General features: G+C 37.8%; 1 protein-coding gene across 10 annotated transcripts in view; it reads left to right on the top strand.

Moving 5' to 3' along the window:
* The window catches only part of SAP130 (Sin3A associated protein 130), a 97,101-nt gene extending 91,798 nt beyond the window's left edge, over positions 1-5,303 (top strand). For 4 of the 10 annotated variants that reach the window (XM_028508622.2, XM_028508623.1, XM_028508626.2 and 1 more), the window contains 3 exons: positions 2,810-2,913; positions 4,002-4,115; positions 4,370-5,303. In XM_028508622.2, coding sequence (XP_028364423.1) covers positions 2,810-2,913; positions 4,002-4,115; positions 4,370-4,528 — 377 coding nt within the window. In that variant the 3' untranslated portion in view covers positions 4,529-5,303. The remainder of the gene's footprint in view (positions 1-2,809; positions 2,914-4,001; positions 4,116-4,369) is intronic. The other 6 variants (XM_028508624.2, XM_036023720.1, XM_028508621.2 and 3 more) reach the window with 5 other exon arrangements.
* Positions 5,304-17,529: the final 12,226 nt, after the last annotated feature.

The raw sequence follows: 17,529 nt of genomic DNA, 5'->3' as shown, positions 1-17,529 counted from the left end.
TTGATGTTTCTCTCCCTCTCTCCCCTCCCCTCTATAAATATATATAAATATATAAATATATATAAATATATAAAATAAATATATATAAATATATATATAATATTTTAGTTTCAATCTCTTTGGTAAAATACCCATTTTGTCCATTGATCTGTTTTCTGAGCTCATTAAACTGCCTGTATTTTCTTGCTGCTTTAGTTTTTTCCAGAACTGCACTCTTGAATTCTCTGTCACTTACATCACATATTTCCATGTCTTTAGGTTTGTTTTCTAGAGATTTTTCGTTGACTTCTGAGCTGCTTTGCTACCTCAGTTATTCATGATATTGAGGATTTCCTTCATTGTCTAGGCATCTATGAGTGAGTGACATTTAATGCAAAGAGATCTTTTATTATTTTCCAGTAGGTGGCACTGAATCAGAAGGGGATTTTTTTTAGCTCTGTGAAATCCCAAAGCTAACCCCTTGACTGTCCTCAGTGTAGTTATGATGCTTAGAGGTGGCATTGTTTAGGGAAACCCAGCCACCTTCTTTGTTTTGCCCTTTCTATAATGGCAATCTCAAATCTTCACAGGGGTCCCCCACCAATGTATCCTAATCAGGGATCAGTCACAGAATGCACCCTTTATTCAGGGAAAGTAATTATTCTCTAGTAACAGTTTTCCAGTTTGCAGATAGTGTGCTTCTCAACCCAATACCAAGAGCAACAGAAGGTGCTTTGGGAGTCTGCAAGGCAGCAATGCTCCATGACCTTGTTTCTCTTTCTCGAATGTCCACTTCCCAACAACCGTGGCCATACATCATGCTGTGTCCTTGCCAGGGTCTTTCATCTCAGCCACAACTCACACTGCTCACTCCTACAGGAATGCCCACCAAGGGTCGTTGCTCCTCCCAGCTGAAGGAAGTGCCAGCCACAATCAGCTTCCTCTCCTCTCTGAGCTGAGCCCTGCTTTGAGCTCCTGGCTCCATTGCTAGTCTGAGACTTTCTCCCTTCCTTCTCACCTGTCCTTTTTGTTCCCACTTTCCCACCTTTAGATGCTTCAATGTGTGGATCTCTCACGTGTGCCTGTGTGTTGAACAGAGAATCCTTTGTTGAGTTATAGCTGTTCAAATTGTTGAAATTTCTGTGTAAGAGACCAAGGGGATCTCTCATGCCACCATTCTTTTGATGTCACTCTCAATTTGGTTTTCATTGGCATTTCCCTAATGCTAATGATGTTGAATGTCTTCATGTATTATTGACCATCCATGTATCTTTTGGAAAGATGTCTCTTTGGAATCTTTGACCTTCATTTTTAATTGGTTTGTCTTTTTGGGTTGTAAGAATTATTCTAGAGGGATTGAGCAAAAAACAAAAAAAGAACTTAGAAATATGGACAACAGTGTGATGATTGTGGGGGCCATGATGGGTGGAGGTAGAAAAGCATATAGGGGAGATAAATAGTGATGGGAAAAAAAGATCTAATAAAGGTGAATGTCAGATAGATAGATAGATAGATAGATAAATTTTAAGAGTTCTTCATGTGTTTTAGATAAAAGTCCCCTATCAGGCATATCTCTATACTATCTTTGTAACTTACTGTGAATCTTTATTTCAAATTTAAAAGTTTTGTAAAATACTTATAATGAAATCCACGAGTACATCTAAAATGTGAAAACAATAGGGTCAGTGCACTATATCAGTGTTGCGGTATTATATTCTAGTTTTGCAAGACTCCACTATTAGGGAAAACTAGGTAAAGACTACACAGCATATCTCTCTGTATTATTTTATACAACTGCAAATGAGTCTGTAATTATCTCAAGGAGTTTAAAAATGTTTAATTGTTTTTATGCTAATATTTTCCTGCTAGGTAGTGATTTTTTTTTAATTGACAAACTTCTTAGAGCAATTTTAGGTGCATAACAAAATTGAGCAGGGGGCACAGAGATTTCTCATACACCCCCTCCCCCACCCATATGGACAGCCTTCGCCACTTATCAACATCCCCACTGTAGTGGTACATTTGTTACAACTGATAGTCCTACACTGATCCATCATCTCACCACTCAAATTTCATTGTTTATGTTAGGGTTCAGTGTTGGTGTTGTGCATTCTCTGCATTTTGACAAATAGATAGATTGATTTTTGTTTTGTTTTTTTGTTTTTAATTTTATTATAATCATTGTTCAAATACAGTTTTCTCCCCCTTACTGTTTTTTTAAGAGTAATTTTTAAAATAAAATAATTTTTATATTTAAAATATTTTTAATTATTCATGTAATGTGTAAATATATTTTAAATCCTACTTACACCATAGTTAAAAATTCCCAGATATAGCTAAACTCACCTTTGATGAGCACCCCTCAATCCTAGTTTGTCTCTCGCCAGCACAAATGATACATTTCATTTATAACTTACTGCCCAAATTTAAGTGTTATTTAAATTTGATTCCTGTGATTTCTCCAAGATCTAGATAATACTGAAGAGCTTCAAAGACTTCAGGCCCAACTCTCCACATGCGTGCAACCAGCACACATGAGCAAGGCTACAACCCACTAAAGACCATTTTCCTTCTTTAAAGAGATTAGAATAGCAACTTGCCATCTTTTGAACTCACTAGACTAGCAGAGCATGTCTGTAAAGCATTCTTACGGGATGGGCAAAAAGAGTCTTTTTATTTTTGTTATTACTTCTTAATGACTTCAATCCAAAGGATATATTTAAAGATATTTAAGTGAAGAAATTACTGACAAAATAGTAGCACTTGCACAACTTGAACATTAAGGATTTTAGCTTTCTACAATTGAAGCATACTTTTTTTATGGTTCTAGAGGAGAAGAAAGCTATGCTACAAGAAATAGCTAATCAGAAAGGAGTGTCCTGTCGTGCCCAAGGCTGGAAAGTCCACCTCTGTGCCGCCCAGTTGCTGCAGCTGGTAGGTTAAGGCTTATCACATACTGGAGGTGTCTAGTCATAGAGCATTTTCTTTTGAGCAATTCTGAAGCATTTGCAATGAACATGGGTCATCATAGAATTTTTATGTGTGCTATGTAACATAATTATTGTATATGTTTCATATATGTAATTATGACCTAAATATATCTTAGTTTTGGTATCCAGAACCAAAATATATTGAGCACCTATGGTGTAAGACCCTACAATTAAATTTTAGTACTATGTGTTGCCGTGACAGGGAGCCTCAGATGGCCTCAGTGTAAGCCCCTCCTCCCCACTCTGCTTTTTATCATGGGGACCAGGCACATTTCCCACTTCTCGCTGAAGATTGGGCTTTAGTTCTCTGCCAGTTTGCAGTGTTAGTCAAATAAGCCAGTCACATCCACCTGTGGGAACCATGGGGTCCCTCTCCCTCTTGACACTACAGATCCTGCCTCCTACAACCCCAGCTTGTTTACTGTGATCCTGAATACAGCCCCATCATGGCCCCTGTGATCCCACATAGTGTGCAGTGTCCTCTTCCCCTGGCCTGTGAGTATGTTGACTAGTAAACTGCTATTGACCTCATCGGTCCAATGTCAGTCAGTATTACGTTTTCAACTATTTCCAAAACCCTAGGGCAGGAATCTTGCCTTCGCTAATGAAGTGAAGGGATAACAGTCAAAACAACAAACTCATGAGGTTTTTTCCGTCTTTGAAGTAGCTGTGATCTGAATAACACTGTTACAAGTATATTAAAAAGAAAACAAACAATGGTACTGTCTAGTTCTCTACTTAATAGAGAAGCACATTTCTATGAAACTTACAGACCCGTTTTCCAGAGGAATTGAATTTAGGGCAGTATTTAAAAGTTATCCTTGAAGGTGGCCTCTGAATTACTCATGGCAAATTGTAATGTAAATTGTTATTGATCAGTTTAGTCATTGAGAAAAAGGATTTCATCACCCAAACTCTTTTCAGACTAGTTTAGAAAGGTGATTCCAGGTGGCTTTCTTTGCCTGAAGTTGACCAAAAAAAAAAAAAGTATTTCTGAGGTCACGATGCTTGCCTCCCCACTGTGTGTTGCAGACTAATCTAGAACATGATGTTTATGAAAGACTCACCAACCTACAGGAAGGGATTATCCCAAAGAAAAAAGCAGCAACTGATGATGATCTACACCGAATAAATGAACTAATACAGGTTTGAATGAGCCCTTTCCTTTCTGATCATCCACGTTATGGAATTGTTTACTGTATTCTTCTTCCTTTCCCTTTCTCATCTACTAATGTCTTTAATAAAACCTATTATTTACTTCAGCCCGCATTACCAAGAAACACTAAAACATTTTTCTATGTGAAAGCCCCAAAATGGTCTCAGTTTAAAGATGAGAAGTTCTTTAAAAGCCAAATTATCCTCAAGATCACTGATTGACAATGACATGTCTTTTGTTTCAGGGGAATATGCAGAGGTGTAAACTTGTGATGGATCAGATCAGTGAAGCCAGAGACTCCATGCTTAAGGTTTTAGATCATAAAGATCGTGTCCTGAAGCTTCTGAATAAGAATGGGACTGTCAAGAAAGTATCAAAATTGAAGCGAAAGGAAAAAGTCTAGAACTATCAAGAATTGGGACTTTGGAAACACGATTTATGAAGAATGATAGTGGAAGTGGAAGGAAGATTTTGGTTATTTTCAAATCAGAGCATTGAAATAAAGAAAACGTTCCTTAATTCACGTGTGAAAGCAGAGGGACCCATGGCATCCTGTCCCAAGAGGATCAGCGGTGACCTGACACAGTGAATTCCATTCTTTCTTTTAGGCACTTCCCTCTTAAGTTTACTGTGTCATAAACATGGCCTGATGCATCATTGTCTACCGGTTGGAATCAGAGACACAAAAGATGGCTGGCATTTTTCAGCTTTTCAGATTATAAACTGTATCTGATGGATTCCTGTAGGACCCAGACTGAGCCTGGACTGAACGTGTCCACTTGGACCACCTCTTATCTCTGTACACTGAAAGTCAAACCTCTCCCCTCACCCCAGTTGGTTCCTACTCTGTCTGACCTTCAAGCCATAGCTGGCCTTTTTCAGTAGTTCCATGGCACCAAGAGACCTGCACATCTCACACTCAAAAAGGATTTGAACTATCAATTGTCATTTTTAAGAACCATTTCAAAATGGAGTTACTATATTGTCTGTCCTGTGTGTATCAAAAGTTGGGTTTTTGTAGAAGCTCAGAGTAGGCAACACCATAAATTGCTCTGAGTTCTTTGTACTGAAGTACACCCTTGGTTATCTGTGCTTCTGTAGCTGGTGTGATGCTGTTAATTGTATGTGCCACACATCTCCAAATGTTAATAAAGAACTCAAAGAGGTTTCATACATCAGCAGTTTGCATCATTTTATAAAGTTATTCGTTGCTGTACTGAGAGCATCACTTGAGTGTTGACCCTACTGGAGTTTCTTACACATTGCTGTATCTGTTCTGTTACAGTTTTGTTATTCTACCTAAAGAGTTCCACTTGCACTGATATTTTGAAGATGCCACAGTGGCTCTTATTTAGCTTAAATACAAGACTATTGTATCCCATTTCAGACTGGTCAAGTTTTAGAACAACTAAGGCTGCATTCTTCGGGTGAAGTGCCCAGGAGTGTGAGTTTTCTTCACAGGGTTATTCTTGCTTCCTGTTAACCTGCTGGAGTGGTAGGTAGTCCAGTTTTGCTTCCTCTAGGCTCTGTCAGTCGTGTCTCTTCCTTCTGGCTGGATATTCTTGCAGAATGTATTTGTCTACTTCCTAGACGTGTATTTCCAATTGCCAGCTTGAGGCAGGCACTCTTCTCTTTGCCCTGACTTAAACAGATTTGAGACAAAGTCTATGCCAATTCTGACCAGGTTTTTGGGACTAGTGTACTAGCTCTGTTTAGACTGGCTCACCTGAGACAGTCTTCCTTAAATTAGAATGTTAAGCTCTCACCTAGTATAGGATTGGAGGAGAAAGAGGCAAAGGAGGCTCTCAGCCTTCCTCTGGTTAGGACACATAGACCTGCATAACCTTGGCTAAAGTCCTTGGGATAATGTGCTGTTTTACAGGAATGTTTCATTGGGATATAGAGCCAACTTTAAAAGATACTGATTGTTTACTAGGCACCAGTGTAGTGTGATTACTAGAATAGTGTCTTTCTATCAGCCTAGACATTGGGATTTCATCCCATTTCTCTGGTCATTGGCAAAATAATTCCAATTGCAAGATGGTGTAGTAATTTAGGGAACCATTTAGGAGCCATTTTTCTCAGACTAAAATATATATAGGCCATGCAGTTTCACAATGAAAAATCAATTCTTAGACATTAAATAATGACTACATGGGTCAATCTGAAAATCTGGCCCAGTAGTCTCACATAAGGAGTCAAAATGGAACAACTCTTGATGGCACAGAAGTACAAACCCAAAACGATAACCACAACAAGTCCCCAGGCAAAGTGGGACATATAAACAAAATTTGAATCCACAATTCCATTGTTTCAAACGAGTGTTCACTAGCAAGTTGTCTTTTCTTCTGCCAACCATTACTGCATGCAGTAGCACAAAAGCCTAAATAGTCCCCACTGGACCCCAGTGGCACAGAGCTCAAATGGCAGAGGTAAAGGACGGACAGTTTGACTCAGTCAGAGTCTATCTCATTCCCAGACCCATTTCCTTTCATCAGCCAAGTGTTTCAAGTGGCTGACACCTTGAGCAGGAATGCAGGGAAATTCCCTAAGATAGGGCAATCCCTGCAGTCCCACTCTCAAGGCTGGCCTGCCGCAGGTAGCTGGGAACTGAACCTGAGCTCTCTAGGACTTCCCAGTGTCCATACTGTCTCCCTTCTGGGTTTGGCAAAAATGGTATAGAACACAAGTAGCAGTTTGTCTACTGTCTTCACCAATAGGCAAATTCTAAAGGCAGAGGCTGGTGAGAAAGGAAAGAGGTGATTATTCAAATGCATTATTTGGGAGAATGGCAGACTCTTGTCTCAAACCCCACCCCCTCTGGAACACTGGAGGAAAGACCAGTTGTCCTCAGCCAGACCAAAACTGAAGGCAGTGTCCAGAATTCCTTCTCACATTTAAAGTACCGTCCTTTGGGAAATGCAGGTCATTGCTGAGCAGTCATTCATTCAGGCAGCTAAGTTTGCGCCTGGACACTGACCACCTACAGGTTCTCTTCTGGAACCTGTGTGTGTGGCCTGTACTGCCCTCAGCTGTTTGACTTCGGGGCCAGAGGTCCCATGTATACACCACCTAGTACCTTCACCAGGTGGGTAAGAGAGTTCCTTGGGTTTATATTAGTTTGGGGTGTGGGATGGAACTGGTGCTTTCTCAGAATGCCCAATTAACTTCCCAAACTTCCACATGCTCTAGAAGGGTCCCTGCCCCCCGCCCCTCAGCTAATCCCTTCTTTTCCCCAGGCTAGACTAACAGAATTCTTTGGTCCAACACCTCCCCCTTTCTGACTTATGGCACATGTGCCTGCCTTCCCCAGTTCCACCCCCAGTCAGATCCCAGGTTGGTCTATACAAATGAGGACCACAAATCTCACAGCTTGATTATTCCCATAGCACTGTCCTGATTTGCAGAAATAGAGCTACTCCAATTTATTGGTGAAGATAGAAGAGAATATAGCTGTGCAGCTTTGATCAGACAGGAAAGTCCAAGTTCTATTGGTTGGATTTCATCTAAGAGCTCTCATAAGGGTCAATTTACAGGACAGGAGCCCAATGAAGGAGGCTTGGCAGCCCAGTCCGGCTCTTCCCTGAAATGCAGCATTTGTGAAGAATCTTTGAAAACAATGGCTGCTAGGCTCTGGTTAGGAATTTAAGCCTATTAACCACAGGTGTCCTTTTTGGGAGATACATTTTCTGGGCCAACACTAGTCACCTCAGAAGTCCCGAAATTGCACCATTCCAATCACAACCCACTACATCCATCCAAAATAACCAAGATCTCGACTTCTTTTAAATAACCTATTTTACTGTAGTATAATTACATAAAGTAAAATACCCAAATCTTAACTATACAATTTTATGCACTTTGACATATATATATAAGATCTGAATAAAGACACATGACATTGTTATAACTGCAGGGTGTCCCTTTGTTGTCTGTATACCTCTGCCCCGCCCCCCAAGAGTAGACACCAGTCTGTTACAGATTTCTTTGTCGTTGAACCTTACATAAATGGATTTATATTGTCTATACTTACTTGTGTCTGGCTTTTATGTTCAACATAATTTGAGATTCAGATATTTGTTGTATGTATTATAAGTTGATTTTTTTTCATTGCTGAATGGTGTTGTGAGAATATACAACAGTTTATTTATTCATGTCCCTATTAAAGGACATCTTTCTTCCAATTATTGACTATTGTGAATATAGCTATTATAAACATTTGCATGCAGGTTCTTATGTGGGAATAAATCTTCAAGTCATTTGGGTAAAAACCTAGGAGAGTGATTGCTGGGTCATAAGATTAAAAGAAACTGTTTTCCAAAATGCATCATTTTACATTCCTACCAGCAATAAATGAGAATTTCTGTTGCTTTACATCCTCACCAATGTTCAGTGTTGTCAGTGTTTTGTAGTTTATCTATTCCATAGCTGTGTAATGGTATCTCATTGATTTCATTTGTAGTTCCCTAATGATACATGATGTCAAGCATTTTTATATGCTTGTGCTATTTTTACATTGTTTTTAATGAGGTATCTGTTCAGATATTTGCCCATATTTTAATTTATGTTGTTTGTTTTCCAATTCAGTTTTAAGAGAGTTCTTTGTATATTTTGGTTATCAGTCTTATTCCAATGGGCATTTTGTAAATATTTTCTTACATTCTGTGGCTTATCTTTCCCTTTATTTAGTGCCTTTTGAAAAGCAGGGGTTTTTTTAAGATTTTATTTTACTTTTTAGAGAGGGAGGTAGAGAGAGAGGGAAACATCAACATGTGGTTGCCTCCCACATGCCCCCCACTAGGGATCCAGCCCACAACGCAGGCATAAGTCCCAGACTGGGAATCAAACCAGTGATCCTTTGGTTTGCAGGCCGGCACTCAATCTACTAAGCCACACCAGCCAGGATGGAAGTTGTTGTGTTTTTTTTTTTTTAATAAACTACAACATCAGTTTTTTTCTTTCATGGATTGTGCATTTGAGTTATATCTAATGATTCTTTAACAGACCCAAGATCACTTACATTTTCTCCTCTGTTTTGTTATAGGCTTTTTATAGTTTTGTTTTTTATAAAATGGATCATTTTGATGTAATTTTTGTGAAAGTGTAAGGTTTGTTAAGTTTTTTGTTTTTTGGCATGTGGATGTCTAGCACCATTTATTGAAAAACTATTATTTCTACATTAAATTGCCTTTGCTTCTTTGTCAAAGGTCAGTTTTCTGTATTTGTGTGGGTCTATATTTGTTTCTGGGTTCTTTATTCTTTTCCATCAATCTACTTTATTCTTTTGCCAGTACCACTCTTTTGATTGCTGCAGCTTTATATAGTAACTCTTGAATTTTAGTAGTATCAGTTCTCTTTTTTCTTCACTATTGTGTTGGCTATTCTGGGCCTTCTGCCTTTTCATATAAATTTAGAATCTGTTTATATATATATATATATATATATATATAATAGCTTGTTATAATTTAACTAGCATTACATAGAATCTATTGATCAAGTTGGGAAAGAACTGACATCTTAATGTTCAGTGTTCTAATCCATGAACATAGATTATCTCTTCATTTATTTACATCTTTGACTTCCCTCATCAGAGTTTTTCAGTTTTCCTCATATACATTCTGAACACATTTCAATTCAAATTCTAATTTTTCACTGGCAGTATATGGGAAAGCAATCAACATTATATACTCTTAGCTTTATATGCTATGATATTGCTATGTTTTTTGTTGTTGATTCTTTGGAACTTTCTACAGAAACAATAATTTCATATGTGAATAAATACAGCATTATTTCTTCTTTCCCAATCTGTACAGGTTTTATTGTTTGTTTGTTTGTTTGTTTATTATTGTACTAGCTAGGGCTTCCAGTAAGATGTTGAATAAAAATGGTACAGGGGGATATATTTGCCTTACACCCAATATTAGGGGTGAAATGTGCAGTTTCTCACCATTAAGTATTGTTAGCATTAGGGTTTTTGAAAGATTTTCTTCATGAAGTTGAAAAAGTTCTCTGTTCCTAGTTTGCCAAAAATGTTTTTTAAGATTTTCATTTATTTATTTTTAGAGGGGGAGGGAGGGAGAAAGAGAGAGAGAGAAACATCACTGTGTGGTTGCCTCTCACACGCACCTACTGGGGACCTGGCCTGCAACCCAGGCATGTGCCCAGACTGGGAATCAAACTGGTGACCCTTTGATTTGCAGGCCAGTGCTCAATCCACTGAGCCACATCAGCTAGGGCAAGAGAGGTTTTAACTGTAGAATGGATGATAGATTTTGTCATGTGCTTTTTCTGCATTACTGATGTGATCATTTTCTTTAGCTTGTTGATAGGGTAGAATTTATTTGTTGATTTTTTTTGTTGTTATCATAGAATCAGCCAGTTAAACAAGCATACATGGAATAAATCCTGCTTATGGCATATTATCCTTTTTTTACCCATTGTTAGATTCAGTTTGCCAATATTTAGTTGTATCTATGTTTATGAACAATATTTCTCCACTTTTTCTTTTTTGTACTTTATTTTCAGTGTCAGGATAATGGTAGCCTCATAGAATGAGTTAGAAATGGTTTTCTCTACTTCTATTTTCTACAAGGGATTGAAGGGAATTGGCCCAATTTCTTCCTTAAATATTGGTCAAATTCAGCAGTGAGAAATATCTAGATCTAGTACTTTTTGTTTTAGAAAATTTATAATTATCAATTCAATTTAAAAATAAATATAAGCCTATTTGGATTGTCTATCTCATGTGAGCTTCGGTAGTTTTCTGTCTTTCAAGGAATTGGACTATTTCATTCACGTTATTAAATTTCTGGGCATGGAATTGTTTATAGTTTTTCTTTATTATCCTTTTCATGTGTGGGGGATCACTAGTTATAACCTTTTATTTTAAAAAGATATATTGTGATGCAATTCACATAATATATCATTTGCCTACTTGAAGTGTACAACTCAATGGTTTTTATAAATTCAGATTTGTGCCTCCATCACCACATTCAATTTTAAAATATTTTTATGGCCCCCAAAATAAGCCCTGTACCCTGAAACTATAGCTCCAGTTTAGGAATTTAATCTATTTTCAGTTAATTTTTCTATCTGATGTGAAGTAGAAGGTCCAACTTTACTCATTTGCACGGGACTAGCCAATTTTCCAATGACCATTTGTTGAAATGACTTTTTTCAGCATTGAATTGTCCTGGCAATTTGTTGAACATGTGTTTGTTAGCTGTATATAAGAAAGCTTGCTTGTGGACTCTCAATTCTATTCCACTCATCTATGTCTAACCTATGGCCACTACCACAATGTCTTATCTACTGAAACTCTGAAGCTGTGAAACTGGGCATTGTGAGTTCTCCATTTTGTTATTATTATTCAAGGTTTTTTTAGCTGTTCCTGGTTTCTTAGATTTTCAGGTAAATTTTAGGATCTGCCTGTCAGTTTCAGCAAAAAAAGTCATTGGAAATTTTGAAGGTAGAGTCTATAGACATATTTGGGACATTTTGCCACCTTATAGTATTCTGATCATGATCATAGTTGGTCTTTCTATTAATTTAGTGCTAATTTAATCTCTTTCAACAGTGTTGTATATTATTCAGAGTAAAAGTTTTTTGTTAAACTCATTGCTAACTTTTATTATTTTGATGTTAGTGTAAATGGAAGTTTCTTAGTTTCATTTTAAGTTTATTTTTAATATCTTTATCGATTTTAAAGAGAGAGGAAGGGGGAGAAAGAGAGAGAAACACTGATGTGAGAGAGAAACATAGATTGGCTCCGTCCCGTACACACCCAACCGGGGATCAAACCCACAACCTAGATAAGTGCCCTGACCACATAATCAAACAAGGGGGTTTGATTATGTTAAGGGGAACTGTTTTGTGTATGGAACAATGCTTCAACCAACTGAGCCACGCTGGCCAGGGCTAGCTTCATTTTTTGCATGCTCATTACTACTATACAGATACAATTGGTTGTTTAAGTATAGTATTTATTATTTATTTTGAAACAGTTTAAGTGAAATATAATTTACATTCAATATGATTCACCTATTTAAAGTGTATAATTCAATATTTTTTACATATTACATCATTAATGTTTCAAATTAAAGTAAACATGTAACAAAATCCACCATTTTCACCATTTTAAGGATACAATTCTGACATTAATTAGATTATGCACACATCACCATTACCTATTTCCAAAATGTTTTTATTAGTCTTTTGTAATCATTGAGGAATAATTTCTCATTCTCCCTAGACCAGTCCCTGGTAATCTCTAAACATTTTCTGTATGGATTTGCCTGTTTTAGGTAACTTACATAAGTGGATTCATGCAATATTCATCATTTTGTGTATGGATTATTTCACTTTGCATAAGCTTTTACACACTCATTCAGGTTGTAGCATGAATGAAAACTCCATTCCCTCTTTTCTCTGAAAAGATATGTGCCCTGGCTGCTGTGGCTCAGTGGATTGAGCACCAGCCTGTAAACCAAAAGGCCACAGGTTCAAATTTCAGTTGGAGCACATGCCTGAGTTGCAGACCAGGTTCCCAGCTGGGAGCACACAAGAGACTCCCACATTGATGTTTCTCTCTCTTTCTCCCTCCCTTCCCCTCTCCCTAAAAGTAAATAAGTAAAATCTTTTTTGAAATTACTTATATGTATATATCACATTTTATTTTGTCCATTTATCAATTAAACGGCACTTGGATTGTTACTGTCTTTTTGCTGTTATAAAAAAATGCTATAATTAATATTGGTACATAATTATCTGTTTAACTACTTGGTTTTAGTTCCTTTGCATATATATCTATGAGTAAACTTTCTAAATCATGATAATTCTGTATATTGTTTTCTGAGAAAAAAAATACCAAACTATTTTCCATTGCAGCTGTACAATTTTACATTGCCAAATATATTGGCAATTCTTTTTCATGCTATTGTAAATAGAATTGTTTTGCAAGTTATTTTTTAAATCATTTTTATTTTTAATTACAATTGATGTACAAATATTACACTAGTTTCAGGTATACACTCCAGTGATTAAACATTGTATAACTTACTACGTAATCATCCTGATAAATCTCATACCTGACACCATACATAGTTACTACAATATTATTGACTATATTCCCTATGCTGTACTTTATGTCCCCATGACTACTCTGCAACAACCAATTTGTACTTCTTAATTTATTCACCTGTTTCACTCACCTCCCCAATATACCTCCCATCTGGCAACTGTCAAAGTCTCTGTATCTATGAATCTGTTCCTTTTCTGCTTGTTCATTTATTTTGCTTTTTCAGATTCATTTCTTGATAGATATGTACTTATTGTCATTTTATTGTTCATATTTTTATATTCGTTTATTCTTCTTAAAGAAGACCCTTTAACATTTCATATAATACTGGCTTGGTAGTGTTGAACTCCTTTAGCTTTTCTTTTTTTAAGATTTTATTTATTTTTAGAGAGGGAAGGGAGAGAGAGAGAGAGAGAGAGGGAGAGAAACATCAATGTGCGGTTGCTGGGGGCCATGGCCTGCACCCCAGGCATGTGCCCTGACTGGGAATCGAACCTGCAATGCTTTGGTTCGTAGCCCACGCTCAATCCACTGAGCTACGCCAGCTAGGGCATCCTTTAGCTTTTTCTTGTCTGGGAAGCTCTTTATCTGTCTTTTGGATTTAAATGATAGCTTCTCTGGGTAGGGTAATCTTGATTGTAGGTCCTTGCTTTTCATCACTTTGAATATTTTTTGCTACTCCCTTCTGTCCTGCAAAGCTTCTGTTGAGAAATCAGCTGGAAGACTTATGGGACCTCCTTGTAGGTAAAGAATTTTCTCTTGCTGCTTGTAAGATTCTGTCTTTGTCTTGAACCATTTGAATTTTAATTATGCTGTGTCTTGGAGTATACCTTTTTGGGTTTATATCTTTTGAGGCTCTTTGTGCATCCTGAACTTGTACATCTATTTCCTTCAGCAGATTAAGGAAGTTTTCTGACATTTTTGAAATAGATTTTCAGTTTCCGGTTCTTTCTTCTACTTCCAACAACCCCATGATGTTAATGTTGGTACACTTGAAGTTGTCCTAGGGATTCTTTACACTGTCTTTATATTTTTTAATTCCTTTTTCTTTTTGCTGTTCTGGTTGGGTGTTTTTGGTTTTTGTTTGTTTGTTTTTTTCTTTCTTATATCCCAAATTGCTGATTTCATTCTTGGCTTCATCTACACTATTGTTGATTCCCTCTAAATTAGTCTTTATTTTAATTAGTGTTTCCTTCATTTCTCACTAGTTCTTTTTTTATGGTTTCTGTGTCTTTTTGCATGCTGTGGATGTTCTCACTAAGTTCCTTGAGCATTCTTACAATCATTTTTTCAACTCTGTATCTGGTAATTTGCTTGCCTCCATTTTATTTAGTTATTTTCCTGGAGATTTACCCTGTTCTTCATTTGGGACTTTTTTTGTCTCTTTCTCTGCATTTTGACTGCTTCCTTGTGTTTCCTTCTATATATTAGGTAGCACTTTTGCATCTCCCAGACTTGGTAGACAGGCCTTGTTTAGTCGGTATCTTGTAGGGCTCAGTGACGCAGCCTCCCTAGTCACACACACTGAGCACTCCGGGTGCACGCTTCTTGTTCCCCAACAATCCAGTGGTGTCTGAGGCTATGCACTGGGTGCACTGGTTCTTGGACCCTCCTGGAAGATACAAGGTCAGCCACCACCTGCACCCAGCATGGAGCCCTGCAGCATGTGCTACAGAGCAATCCGCAGATGGCTGCTACTTGTGCTAGGCTTGAAGTTGCATAGGAGAGGCCTAGCTATGGACTGTTGGGGACCACTTTGTGTGGCATCGGAGACTGTAGACCCACATGAGCAAGGCCTTGAGAGAGGCCTGTAAGTCTCGACCAGAATGCTGGGAATGCAGGAGGCAGGAACAACCTGATACTAACTAACACCAAGGGTTCCCTGAAAAATTAGGCCTAAAGAATGCATTGTACCCTTTGAAGCCTGATTTGCTTTGTATAGCCCTGTTGGTATAAACCAGATAAGCATAAAGGAGTGAATTCCTTATCTCATGAAACAACCCTCAATGACCATCTGGCCTCAGCATGTCTAACAGACCCTACCCTGAGGCAGATCTCTGTGTTCCTTCAATTGTTATCTATAGATAATATGTTTTCTATTAACTATAACCTTCGGGCATTTATAGATTAGCTATGCGTGCATGCTGTATACCCCTGCATGTACCGATCCCAATAAAAGCCATTTTGGAGGAGGGCTTTGGGCATCCTCCGCTAGAGGGAATTGCCACTCCCTTTCCTGCTGGAACAACAAATTGTGTCCAGGACAACTTATTCTCACCCGCGGCTGGCCAGGAGAGCTCCACAGTATGTAGTTCCCCACAGTGAAACAAGGTGGGTTGCTGCTAGTACTGGATTTAGGGCCACTTAGAAAGAAGTATGGGGTACACAGAGACCAGACATTGCTTATTTGAGAGATTTTAGGAAAGTTCAAAGCATGAAGCAAGAGAGCCTAGTTGTATGGAAAAGCCACTGGAAATGGCTTGGGTGGTCCCAAATGTTGGGAGGGGCAAGGTCTCAAAGAATTGTCAAAGCATGTCAAGCAGTGTAAGCCAGGTTGATGGAGACTCAGACATGGCACCCATTTGCCAGCTCTGTGTGAGGAGGACTCAGAAAAAGAGTAATTGCCTCTGCCAGCACTTCTCTCTGGGAGAAAACTGCCTCCTAGCTCTCATCCTGATGCCAGGCAGGGCAGTTACTCCCCGTTTGTCCCTGGTGCCTTTCAAACTACTACCTCAGTACTGGAGCTCAGAGGGAGTAAGTCCAAATAAGTCCATGCTGATCCTTTAGAACTTCCTGGGACACCAGAAGCCTCCACTTCCCTCAGCCTCAATCCCTGCTGTCTTACACACAGAGAAGTTATGTGGGCTTTCTTCCCAGCACTGAAACCTGGGGATCCTGGTATGGGGACTGAGACCCCTCATTGACCAGGAGGGACCTATGCAGTTGAGCTATCACTCCAAAAATTCTACCACACGTAGCTTTGGGATCAACTTATTCTACTTCTCCGACCCTTCTCACAGTCTCCGTGTAGTTTCTTATTTAAACAACTAGTTGTACGACTTCCATTCAGCTAGATTTCAGGAGGTTCTGAATGATGGGTGTTCTGTAGTTTAGCTGCAATTTTGATGTGGTTGTATGAGGATTAAATTACCACATTTACCTACACTGACATATTGACTGGAAGTAAATGGCATTATTTGTTTTTATTTCCTTTGACTTGTTTATTGCAAATGTACAGAAATACAGTTGATTTCTGTGCAATGATTTTGAATCCTACAGGTTTGCTGAATTCATTTATTAGCTCTAACATTTTTTTGTGGAATCATTGTGGATTTTTACATATCAGATCATGTCATCTGCATTCAAAAATAACTTTACTTCTTCCTTTCCAGTTTGGATGCCTTTTATTTCTTTTTCTTGCCTAATTGCTGTGGTTTGAAAATCCAGAATTATGTGGAATAGCAATAGTGAAAACTGGCATTGTCACCTTATTTCTAATCTTACAGGAAAAGCTTAGCTTTTCACCACTGAGTATCATGTTAGCTGTGGGTTTTTCATATATGCTTTTTTTAATCATGTTAAAGAATTTCCCTACAAGTTCTGGTTTATTGAGTGTTTTTATATTTAGTGTTTGGAAATGCTTCTTCTGTGCCATTTGGATGATCGTGTGGTTTTATTCTTTCCTTTTACTAATATGATTTACTATATTTATTCATTTTAGTATTTTGAATCATCCTTCCATTCTAGGAATAAATCCCACTCGGTCGTGTGATGGTCATTTTACTATATTGCTCAGTGTGATTTACTAGTATTTTATTAAGTATTTGCATCTATATTCAGAAAGGATTTTCACATATAGTTTTTTTTCTTGTAGTGCCTTTGTGTAGTTTCATATTGAAGTAATGGGGCTTCATAAAGTAAGTGAAGAAATGCCCCTTCTTCTTTAGTTTTTTGGAAGAGTTTGAAAATAACCGGTATTGATTTTTTAAATATTTTGTAGAATTCACCAGTGAAGCCATCTATCTGGTTCAGTGATTTTCTTTGTTATAAGATTCTTCATTATTTATTTACCAATTATAGGTTGTCTTAACTCAGGCTGCTATTCAATATAGCAGAATAGTATAGATTGAGTGGCTTAAACAACAAACATTGATTTCTCCCAATTCTGGAAGCTGACAAGTCTAAGGTCAAGGTGCTGGCATACTGATGTCTGGTGAGACCACAATTCCTGGTATTTAGATAATCATCACTTCTTGTTGTATCCTAGAGGATAGGATAGCAGGAAAGCAGAAAGAGAAAACAAGCTCTCGTGTCTTTTCTTATAAGGA

The sequence above is a fragment of the Phyllostomus discolor genome, chromosome 4 (genome assembly GCF_004126475.2).
Source record: "Phyllostomus discolor isolate MPI-MPIP mPhyDis1 chromosome 4, mPhyDis1.pri.v3, whole genome shotgun sequence".
NCBI lineage: Eukaryota > Metazoa > Chordata > Mammalia > Chiroptera > Phyllostomidae > Phyllostomus > Phyllostomus discolor.
The sequence above is the reverse complement of the archived record's forward strand: the minus strand, read 5'-3'. Positions and strand labels throughout refer to the sequence as shown.